At 42.6% G+C, this 11816-nt stretch overlaps 1 protein-coding gene across 2 annotated transcripts in view; it reads right to left on the bottom strand.

The window, feature by feature from the left end:
- Positions 1 to 7101: 7101 nt before the first annotated feature.
- The window catches only part of LOC121540821 (patatin-like phospholipase domain-containing protein 2), a 32141-nt gene continuing 27426 nt past the window's right edge, over positions 7102 to 11816 (bottom strand). The window contains exons 8-9 of one of the 2 annotated variants that reach the window (XM_041849938.2): positions 8493 to 8600; positions 7102 to 8145 (exon numbers count right to left, since the gene is read on the bottom strand). In XM_041849938.2, coding sequence (XP_041705872.1) covers positions 8067 to 8145; positions 8493 to 8600 — 187 coding nt within the window. In that variant the 3' untranslated portion in view covers positions 7102 to 8066. The remainder of the gene's footprint in view (positions 8146 to 8492; positions 8601 to 11816) is intronic. The other variant, XR_005995552.2, reaches the window with a different exon arrangement.

Raw genomic sequence — 11816 nt, 5'->3', positions numbered from 1 at the left:
ATGAATAGGCAGAGCTATTGATGCAAGGGACTGACCATCCATTATATTACGTATAGTTTTAACCATATTTTGAGGCTGTGTGTTTACATTTGCGCTGTATGAAAATGTATGCACTCACTAAGTCGCTCTGGATAAGAGTGTCTGCTAAATGACTAAAATGTAAAATGTTTACAAAACAAACAAGTTTATATTTTGGGTTCTGCTGGGGTACGACAGAACTAAGCTCATCAAGCATATATAAGTTATAGTCTTCAACAATCAATGGGTATATATTAATTTATAAGTAAAGAAAATGTGATGTAGCAACTAAGGATTCGAGCTTTAAAGGACATTTCCAGTTTAGACATCTGCAGCATTTACCTTGAATCTCCATAAAAGCAGTAACATTGCCTTTGAAAGCTGCATTTTGTCTAGGCTGACGACGACAACACGAAATTCTTCCGCTGCTCTATGTTCTCCACATACTTTAGTCTGAGATTGCCATCGTTGAAGTCGTTTGTGGTGACGAGGGGCCTGAGGGGTATTGTACAAAACTAAGTCATCAGCGATTGGACCAATCAGAGTATTAAAGCCAATGATTAATTTACCACAGATTATCAATTGTATTGATCAGACACTAGTGGCCGAAATGTATTTGAAAATGGAAGGCAGTCAGGAGGAGGCAAGATCAGTTGGGACCATTCTAGCCAATGAGAGGGCAGATACGTGTGTGAACAGGCACAACGGTTTCCACTAGTTAGCCACAAAGTCAAAATTGGCCATATCGTAAAAATTCATGAAGATAAACATTTGCTTTTTGGTCTTAATTTAAGGTTAAGCATAAGGTTAGCAGTGTGTTTAAGGTTAGGCATAAGGTTAGCAGTGTGGTTAAGGTTAGGTTTAAAATCTCATTTTAAGAAAATACATTGTAGAAATAGGCGGGGTTTATGACTTTGTGGCTGTGGTAACTAGTGAAGACCAGGCACAACTTTGATATAAAGTGCTTTTTCTCAAAGTTGCCAGGATGTCACGTGTCCTACTATATCAGTACACTCGTAACAACCTAATCATTACCAAACTTCTATTCGAGCAAATAAGCCATTACATTTTTTGTTAATGCGTTCCATGAAAGATTGGGGATGTACATGTACTCAGATGCAGACAGAGAAGAAACTGACATCCGTCTGGCCGGTGCATGGAGTCTGGGTAGCCATGCAACATTTTGTCCACAATGTGATCGGATTTAATCATTGCATGTAGATGTATGTGTCACTGATGCTTAGGAATTGTGCATGTACGTTATAGGCAGTGTTATAGGCATGTATGTTATAGGCCCCCCAGCTCCTCGTCTCTCTCTCCCACTGAGTCTGACTCACTTAGCCCTCCTTGCGCTCCGCCAGGTACCACACCGTGCCGTTAGCCCTCCTTGCGCTCCGTCTGGTACCACACCGTGCCGTTAGCCCTCCTTGAGCTCCGCCAGGTACCACACCATGCCGTTAGCCCTCCTTGAGCTCTGCCAGGTACCACACCATGCCGTTAGCCCTCCTTGAGCTCCGCCAGGTACCACACCGTGCCGTTAGCCCTCCTTGAGCTCCGCCAGGTACCACACCGTGCCATTAGCCCTCCTTGCGCTCCGCCTGGTACCACACACTCCTGAATCCTACAGGTTGTTGTCACTCAAGTCCAGCTCTATCAGGTGTTTGAGCTGAGATCTGAAGGCAAGAGATTTGCAGCACCGCTTTGTTAGTTTACAGCCTTTCAGTCTGAAGGAAATATTTTGGGCAGAAACAAAAAAGTTGTAACAAAATAACCTCAATAACACCAATCCTCAGAGATTATATCAGCGCTTTTAGAGTTAAAAAATAAAATGTTTAACCGCTTTGTCAGTTTACAGTCTTTCAGTCTGAAGGAAATATTTTGGGCAGAAACAAAAAGTTAACAAAATAACACCAATCCTCAGAGATTATATCAGTGCTTTTAGAGTTAAAAAAATAAAATGTTTAATCTGAAGAGATTGGATAGAGCGAGCGAGAGAAAGACAGAGATAGGGAATGTAAAGTAAAGGGAGAGAGAGGACAAGGGAGAGGGAATGTAAAGTAATGGAGAGAGAGGACAAGGGAGAGGGAATGTAAAGTAATGGAGAGAGAGGACAAGGTAGAGGGAATGTAAAGTAATGGAGAGAGAGGACAAGGGAGAGGGAATGTAAAGTAAAGGGAGAGAGAGGACAAGGGAGAGGGAATGTAAAGTAATGGAGAGAGAGAACAAGGGAGAGGGAATGTAAAGTAAAGGGAGAGAGAGGACATGGGAGAGGGAATGTAAAGTAATGGAGAGAGAGGACAAGGGAGAGAGAATGTAAAGTAATGGAGAGAGAGGACAAGGGAGAGGGAATGTAAAGTAATGGAGAGAGAGGACAAGGGAGAGGGAATGTAAAGTAAAGGGAGAGAGAGGACAAGGGAGAGGGAATGTAAAGTAATGGAGAGAGAGGACAAGGGAGAGGGAATGTAAAGTAAAGGGAGAGAGAGAGTTCTTACAGGACCCATTTAGAGTGTTGGACCACAGGAAGTAGTCTGGGCAGCACAGCCTGGGAGCGGATATACTTCCTAAGGTCAAACTCCTCCAGGGTGTCATCAGAGGTCAACAGAGCCTGCTCTAACTCCGCCCACTGCGTCGTCACAATGTCACGCTCAGACACGCCCTCTAAAATGGATTTGCTGAGTCGGTGAATGATTTATTTTGTTTATCTGAAACGCAGCCACAGTAGTATTAATTACCAAACAAATTAAAGGATTTATGGTAGTAAATTAAAGACAAGTGTCTTTCAGCAGGTCTCAGAAAAAAGTAAAAGGTGCTTCACGGGATTTATACTTATCGCACTTTCAAAGCAAAAGCACATCTTTACACTCCAGAAAAATGGGTGGTGGTATCGGCGGTACACACCAGTTATCAGTGTGAAGTGGAGAAACAAAGGGAGAAGATTGTTTACCAGAAATGACGACAGTGAGGCTAGCAAGCTAGCTAATTATGTTTATAACGTGTACAGATAGCTACTGGCTAGCTACTGTAGCAGCTAGCTTGCTAGATAACTTATTAGCTTGCCAGCACCACTCAACAAATTATATGCAAGATACTGTAGTTGGCTAACCATGCACAGAAGTAACGCAAATAGCCTAGACTACCAATAGAAATACCTCACTTGCATGTATCCAAAACCAGAACCTATCTGGAAACTATTTTCACTGCTGTGGTGTCTGCAGAGTTTTTAAAAAATGTGGGAGTTGCAAGACACCTTCCACTGCGGCCAAAGCACACATATTTTTGTTTGCTTCGTTGTCACTTTAGTCTGAAGACCCATCTGAAGACCCATCTGAAGACCCACCTGCTGAAGACACTTGTCTTTTGTACAATCTTCATTTTAACCAGGAAACCGGCGTTTGTACCCGAGTTCAGGTATTTCAGCAGCTTCACCGCTAACAACGCGTCTCCCAGCTCGCTCAGGCAGATGAATAGGTTCTCGCATCTCTGCTGCGGCACGCCTCCTTTCTCCCCGCTGCTGGATGTACAGTACCTCACTGTCCTCTCCACCTCTTCATCCATGTCTTCCCTCCAGTCTTCATCTGGCAGCAGTTCCTGCAAGAGCTCCAGGTTGGGCTGGAGAGAGAGGCCCAGTAGGAAGCGGAGGAACAGGTCCAGGTGTCCGCTGGTGCTGTGTAGAGACCGCTTGATGGCAGTCTTGTGGAATGTGTAATCTGACCTACGTAGGAAAGTTGAAGTTTGAGTGAGGTTCGACTGGTAATCTGATGGCTAGTGTAAATTGACAGGGAGAGAATGGCCATCCTTGCAACATACCTCTTAACTGTTGTAGACTTTGTTTGGTACATATGTCGTATATTATGTATTTTTCAATTGACTGTGTGTGTGTTTGTTTGTGTGTGTATGTGTGTGTGTGTGTGTGTGCACTGACCTGTGTAAAAAGCTCAGACACTCTGTGATCGGTACCGTGGTCAGTATGTTTCGTCCGCGGCACCGGTGTGAGTAGTGAACGTACACTGGCGCTAGCAGCTCCTGCAGATTGAGGTGGACGAAGCGGAACTTGTCTCGGACACCCAGCAGAACCCCAGAGAATTCCTCCACCTCGCTGCTGACCAGCCGGGCCTCAGTTAGCTCCTCCTCCCTGAATACCAGCTGGCCGCGTTCTAGCTGCCACCACGCCAGCTCACACACACGTAGCAGGACGCTGGCAGTGTCACCACTTCCTGGGCCCAGTACAAGGTCACTTACTCTTCCTGTTTTGCTACTTACTCTTCTGTCAACACTTCCTGTATGGGGGTGGGGCATAGTCTCAGTGGTCTGGCCAATGAGAGCTAGGAAGAAGCGAATGTACATCTCCGTCAGGTTGGTAGGATTCTCGGCAGCCTCTCATCATCCCTTTTTTCTCTCCTTCTTGCTCTTCCTCCTCTCTCTTCCCCAGTTTCCTCTGCAGTAAGTTACTGTATTATTACTGTTTATTACTGTATTATTACTCCATTGGTTTATCGGTCTATCAGTGTATCGGTCTATCGGTTTATCGGTCTATCAGTGTATCGGTTTATCGGTCTATCAGTGTATCGGTCTATCAGTGTATCGGTCTATCGGTCTATCAGTCTATCGGTTTATCGGTCTATCAGTGTATCGGTCTATCGGTTTATCGGTCTATCAGTGTATCGGTCTATCAGTGTATCGGTCTATCAGTGTCTGTGTCTATCGGTCTATCAGTGTATCGGTCTATCAGTGTATCGGTCTATCGGTCTATCAGTGTATCGGTCTATCGTGTATCGGTGTATCGGTCTATCAGTGTATCGGTCTATCGGTCTATCAGTGTATCGGTGTATCGGTCTATCAGTGTACCGGTCTATCGGTCTATCAGTGTATCGGTCTATCGGTCTATCAGTGTATCGGTCTATCGGTGTATCGGTCTATCAGTGTATCGGTCTATCGTTCTATCGGTGTACCGGTGTATCGGTGTATCGGTCTATCAGTGTATCAGTCTATCGGTGTATCAGTGTATCAGTGTATCGGTCTATCGGTCTATCAGTGTATCGGTCTATCAGTGTATCGGTCTATCGGTCTATCAGTGTATCGGTCTATCGGTCTATCAGTGTATCGGTCTATCGGTCTATCGGTCTACATGCTCTGGTCCAATCCGCCTAGAAAAAGTCTGCTCTAGTCCAATCCGTCTAGAGAAAGTCTGCTCTGGTCCAATCCGCCTAGAAAAAGTCTGCTCTAGTCCAATCTGTCTAGAGAAAGTCTGCTCTGGTCCAATCCGTCTAGAGAAAGTCTGCTCTGGTCCAATCCGTATAGAGAAAGTCTGCTCTGGTCCAATCCGTCTATCTCCCGAGTGGCGCAGTGGTCTAAGGCACTGCATCGCAGTGCTAGCTGTGCCACTAGAGATCCTGGTTCGAATCCAGGCTCTGTCGTAGCCGGCCGCGACCGGGAGACCCATGGGGCGGCGCACAATTGGCCCAGCGTCGTCCAGGGTAGGGGAGGGAATGGCCGGCAGGGATGTAGCTCAGTTGGTAGAGCATGGCGTTTGCAACGCTAGGGTTGTGGGTTAGATTCCCACGGGGGGCCAGTATGAAAAATAAAAAAATTATGTATGCACTCACTAACTGTAAGTTGCTCTGGATAAGAGTGTCTGCTAAATGATTAAAATGTCTAGGATGATCAGAACTCTAATCTTCTCTGCAGGGGTTTGGTGTGGGGGAAGAGGAGATGGAGCAGGTCCATGACACTCTTCTTCTCCTCACAGCGGTTCAGCTTGTGAAAGGGGATAAGGAAGATGAAGTCCAATTTCTTTCCCTTACGCCCAATCCAGTATAAACTTCTGGGTGGCGACACTCTTCCCCACCCACTCCCAATCGGACGCACTTCCTCTTCTCTTTCCCTGCCAAACAGTTTCCGGAAGGACAGGGGCGTGTCCTCCAGGTCTTGTGACACCAGCTCCTCCCTGGTGTCTGAAGCCCCTCCTCCAGAGCGTTCGACCACATGCAGCTGGGTATAGATGTCATTGATGTAGACTGTATCACCCTCCTTGGTGATTCCCTCATAGATAAAATTTTTTTTAGTCATTTTAGCAGACACTCTTATCCAGAGCGACTTACAGTTAGTGAGTGCATACATTTTTCATTCTGGCCCCCCGTGGGAATCAAACCCACAACCCTGGCGTTGCAAGCAACATGCGCTACCAACTGAGCTACAGGAGCACTTGTCTCTTTGTAATCTAATACCACTACTGACAGATTTAATCAAGATGCTTGTCAGGAATTTGTCAGGAAGTTACCCCTTAACCAAAGATCTAGAACACATCCTGTCACATAACAGTCAGAGTACAAGTTACCCTTTAACCACAGATCTAGAACAACATTATGTGTGCAGTCTGTCAAGTTCAAGGAAATCATGTTTCCATATACTGCTTGCAATGTGGGCTACAAGGTACGCTGTCAATCAGATGGACTGAATTTAGCAAGTCCCTCAGAATGTCATTGTTATTGAACACCATGATCACCATGAGGATTATTTGCACAGTGCTGATATTCTCTTATTCTTAAACAAACCTTAAGCTTTAGAAAATGACACAGACAATGACTTCAGAGTATATATAAAATATATTTAGTTATGCAATTGCAGGTAGAAGTTAATACAGAGTCACACAGGATTTGAATGGCTCCTCATAAGTTCTACAAAGTGTCTTAAAACAATCTCTGCCTTTTATACAAGAGGACATTCCTGCAGTCAGCATGCCAATTGCACACTCCCACAAAACTTGAGACATCTGTGGCATTGTGTTGTGTGACAAAACTGCACAAGGTGCAACTGTGTAATGATCATGCTGTTTAATCAGCTTCTTGATTTGCCATACCGGTCAGGTCACTAACAGGGATATAAAGACATTTGTGCACAAAATTTGAGAGAAATAAGCTTTCTGTGCGTTTGGAAAATGTCTGGGATTTTATATTTAAGCTCATGGGACCAACACTTTACACGTTTAATTTACTTGTTTAATTTCTTCAGTGTAGTTTGTTTGCTTGTGTGTAATGTACACATCATACAACTAAACTAAAAAGAATGTTAAAATAAAACTACAGATATGCTCAAATCAAAGTTTAATGGTCGCGTAAACAGATTTGCTGTGATCTGTTTACAGTAACCTACAGGTAACCTAGACCCAGAAGAGGATACAAAAGGTAACTGTCGCAAAGTGCTTTACAGTAACCTACAGGTAAACTACAGTAACCTACAGGCAACCTACAGGTCAACTACAGGTAAACTACGGTAACCTACAGGTAAACTAGAGTAAAATACAGGTAAACTACAGGTAACCTACAGTAACCTACAGGTAACCTACAGGTAAACTACGGTAACCTACAGGTAAACTAGAGTAAAATATAGGTAAACTACAGGTAACCTACAGTAAACTACAGGTAACTTACAGTAACCTACAGGTAAACTACGGTAACCTACAGGTAAACTACAGTAACCTAAAGGTAACCTACAGTAAACTACAGGTAACCAACAGGTAACCTACAGGTAACCTACAGGTAAGCTACAGTAAACTACAGGTAACCTACAAGTAACCTACAAGTAACCTCAACCCAGAAAAGGAAGCAAAAGCAGACGCAGTGGTAACTATAAAAGAACTCCCTAGAAGGAAGAAACTTTTCTGGTATGCATCTTTTAAAGGCAATGATACCGCTTTTAGGGAGACCACATTCACGGTAAACGCTGCACATCAGAAATGATCTTTAAATGTCAATCGCGTTATAAGGCTTAATGGAATGTATCCCGGCCTTGGCTCAGAGAGGAGATCAGCTCTTTCATTGTGTTCTTGTGCTGATCATCAATATTATGTTTACTTATGGTAAATACATTTACAAAGAGCATTACTACCTAGAATTGTCCCTCCATTTTTCACATGCTTGTTAATAAAATAATTGTAAGAAAATTCTGTTGTCTTTTCAGTGTTATGTAGATTGATCAAAACAAACGTCCTCCATGGGTGTGCAGTTTAACAGATCGGTATTGTTGCACGGTTTTACTCGAAGTGATTCCTCTTAAGGTTCTTGGTGCGTTGATGTTTTGTTTTGTTGACACTTCTTTAACCGTGGCATTTTGAGGACTTCTGTTGGCTCACTGTAGAAGACACACACACACACACTGAGTAGATACCAGACATTTGCATTGACTGAACATTTACCACAGTAACTTTTCAATTGACCATATACAGTACTCTGTCTGCACTGTTACGAATCGCAGATACAGGAGTCAACTAATTACACAAACAGATAGAAACATTCCGTTGTTGTTGTTGTTTTCTCAGAAAACAAGGTACTTTGCTTATGTTATAAGAATCAAATCATTGAAAAGGAATGACATGTTTTTGTATATGACATAGTCTTACTTGACTGATTCAATTCTTAATTGAAGAACAAAAGGCATGTAGCCTATTAAAACAACATATATCATTTGGGGAAACACACCTGTTGATTTCTTGAGCTCCCCCATTCCATGCCTGCCTGGACATGTCAGCTGCTAAACCATACAGCCAGCGTATGTCAGATGGCACCTCTGGGATCCAATCCATGAACCTGAGGTACAGTATTACTGTAGTGTTAAACCAACACGCCCTGATAATGAACCTGAAGTACAGTATCACAACACAAGGGTTTGTTTAGCTATAGCTTAGCATTAGCATAATTGATGTTTAGCTATAGCTTAGCATTAGCATCATTGATGATTAGCTATAGTTTAGCATTAGCATAATTGATGTTTAGCTATAGTTTAACATAGCATCGTTGATGTTTAGCTATAGCTTAGCATTAGCATCATTGATGTTTAGCATTAGCATCATGGATGTTTAGCTATAGCTTAGCATTATAATCATTGATGTTTAGTTATAGCTTAGCATTAGAATCATTGATGTTTAGCTATAGCATCATTGAGTACAAAACAATAAAAAACGCTATAAAAAAAATCAAGCCTTAGGCCCATTCATATTCTTCCTTCCTTGAAGTAATCACCGATGACACATGATTGGACGGGTGAGCGCAAGGGCTCCGCCACATGGTTTTCACCTGCAGTCATAATGACTAATGGTAAAAAGAAAGGGGCCTTACTCTTGGCTGGTGACCAGGTAACATGCTTCAAATAAGGAATAATGATACTCTGACCACATTTTGTAACGAGTGATGCCTGACCATGTTAGTTTATTAAATCTGCTTTATTTTGCTACAGTCCTCTCAATGTGACATGAACTACGGAATCCTCAGAGGATCATACAGTAACAAAATACATTTTGGGTATAATTTCCATCATGCAATTTTCTTTAATTTTTATTATTTTAAAGATCACTTTGAAAAATGCTTCATATACACGACGCAAAACTGAGCATCATCACACTTTTTTATTTTTACCTAAAGTGCTCCATCTTGAAACTTTACGAAGGTTGACATTTATTGGGGTGAGTCTTGTCCTGGAGGCAGAACTGAGCGATTTCTGCTAGATGGGCTAGCTGCAAAGTCAAAATTGGCTATAATGTAAAAATTCATGGGCTTAATTTAAGGTTAGGGTTAGGCATTAGGGTTAGCAGTGTGGTTAAGGTGAAGGTTAGGTTTAAAAATCCGATGTTATGACTTTGTGGCTGTGCCAGCAAGTGACCACTCTGCAGAGCTGCCTCCAGAACAAGATTCATAACGAAAAACGCGAACGTGCAAACTTTACGGCTGACATGCACAATATTTTGGACAATATCCACAGTGGACTAATTAACAAAATAGTAAAACATATATTAATATATTAAAGTAAAATTAACAGCTGTAGAGAAAGACTAATTAAGGTCCAAATACAGAGGAGGAACTTCTTGATGCAATTAAAGCCTTTAAGTCTGGGAAAACTCAAGGGCTGGATGGCATACCAGTTGACCTATATCAAACCTTTTTTGATGTACTCAGAGGACCGTTATTAGCATGTTTTAACCACTCCTATAAAAATGGTAGATGATCAGATACTCAACAAGAAGGTCTGATTTCATTATTACTGAAACAGGACCCAGGTAGTAAATATAAAGATTGAGTCCGTAAAGATATTGGGAGGCCCCTTACACTTTAGTGTTGTGATGGAAAAATTTGAGCAAAATGCATAGCACATAGAATTAAAAAGGCATTGTCGGATATTATTCATCCTAATCAGACAGGGTTTTTACATGGACGATATATTGGTGATAATATACAGTGGGGAAAAAAGTATTTAGTCAGCCACCAATTGTGCAAGTTCTCCCACTTAAAAAGATGAGAGAGGCCTGTAATTTTCATCATAGGTACACGTCAACTATGACAGACAAAATGAGAAAAAAAAATCCAGAAAATCACATTGTAGGATTTTTAATGAATTTATTTGCTAATTATGGTGGAAAATAAGTATTTGGTCAATAACAAAAGTTTCTCAATACTTTGTTATATACCCTTTGTTGGCAATGACACAGGTCAAACGTTTTCTGTAAGTCTTCACAAGGTTTTCACACACTGTTGCTGGTATTTTGGCCCATTCCTCCATGCAGATCTCCTCTAGAGCAGTGATGTTTTGGGGCTGTCGCTGGGCAACACAGACTTTCAACTCCCTCCAAAGATTTTCTATGGGGTTGAGATCTGGAGACTGGCTAGGCCACTCCAGGACCTTGAAATGCTTCTTACGAAGCCACTCCTTCGTTGCCCGGGCGGTGTGTTTGGGATCATTGTCATGCTGAAAGACCCAGCCACGTTTCATCTTCAATGCCCTTGCTGATGGAAGGAGGTTTTCACTCAAAATCTCACAATACATGGCCCCATTCATTCTTTCCTTTACACGGATCAGTCATCCTGGTCCCTTTGCAGAGAAACAGCCCCAAAGCATGATGTTTCCACCCCCATGCTTCACAGTAGGTATGGTGTTCTTTGGATGCAACTCAGCATTCTTTGTCCTCCAAACACGACGAGTTGAGTTTTTACCAAAAAGTTCTATTTTGGTTTCATCTGACCATATGACATTCTCCCAATCCTCTTCTGGATCATCCAAATGCACTCTAGCAAACTTCAGACGGGCCTGGACATGTACTGGCTTAAGCAGGGGGACACGTCTGGCACTGCAGGATTTGAGTCCCTGGCGGCGTAGTGTGTTACTGATGGTAGGCTTTGTTACTTTGGTCCCAGCTCTCTGCAGGTCATTCACTAGGTCCCCCGTGTGGTTCTGGGATTTTTGCTCACCGTTCTTGTGATCATTTTGACCCCACGGGGTGAGATCTTGCGTGGAGCCCCAGATTGAGGGAGATTATCAGTGGTCTTGTATGTCTTCCATTTCCGAATAATTGCTCCCACAGTTGATTTCTTCAAACCAAGCTGCTTACCTATTGCAGATTCAGTCTTCCCAGCCTGGTGCAGGTCTACAATTTTGTTTCTGGTGTCCTTTGACAGCTCTTTGGTCTTGGCCATAGTGGAGTTTGGAGTGTGACTGTTTGAGGTTGTGGACAGGTGTCTTTTATACTGATAACAAGTTCAAACAGGTGCCATTAATACAGGTAACGAGTGGAGGACAGAGGAGCCTCTTAAAGAAGAAGTTACAGGTCTGTGAGAGCCAGAAATCTTGCTTGTTTGTAGGTGACCAAATACTTATTTTCCACCATAATTTGCAAATAAATTCATTAAAAATCCTACAATGTGATTTTCTGGATTTTTTTTTCTCAATTTGTCTGTCATAGTTGACGTGTACCTATGATGAAAATTACAGGCCTCTCTCATCTTTTTAAGTGGGAGAACTTGCACAATTGGTGGCTG

This window comes from Coregonus clupeaformis, chromosome 26 (genome assembly GCF_020615455.1).
Source record: "Coregonus clupeaformis isolate EN_2021a chromosome 26, ASM2061545v1, whole genome shotgun sequence".
In the NCBI taxonomy this organism is placed as follows: domain Eukaryota; kingdom Metazoa; phylum Chordata; class Actinopteri; order Salmoniformes; family Salmonidae; genus Coregonus; species Coregonus clupeaformis.
This window is presented reverse-complemented; position numbering and strand designations above follow the sequence as displayed.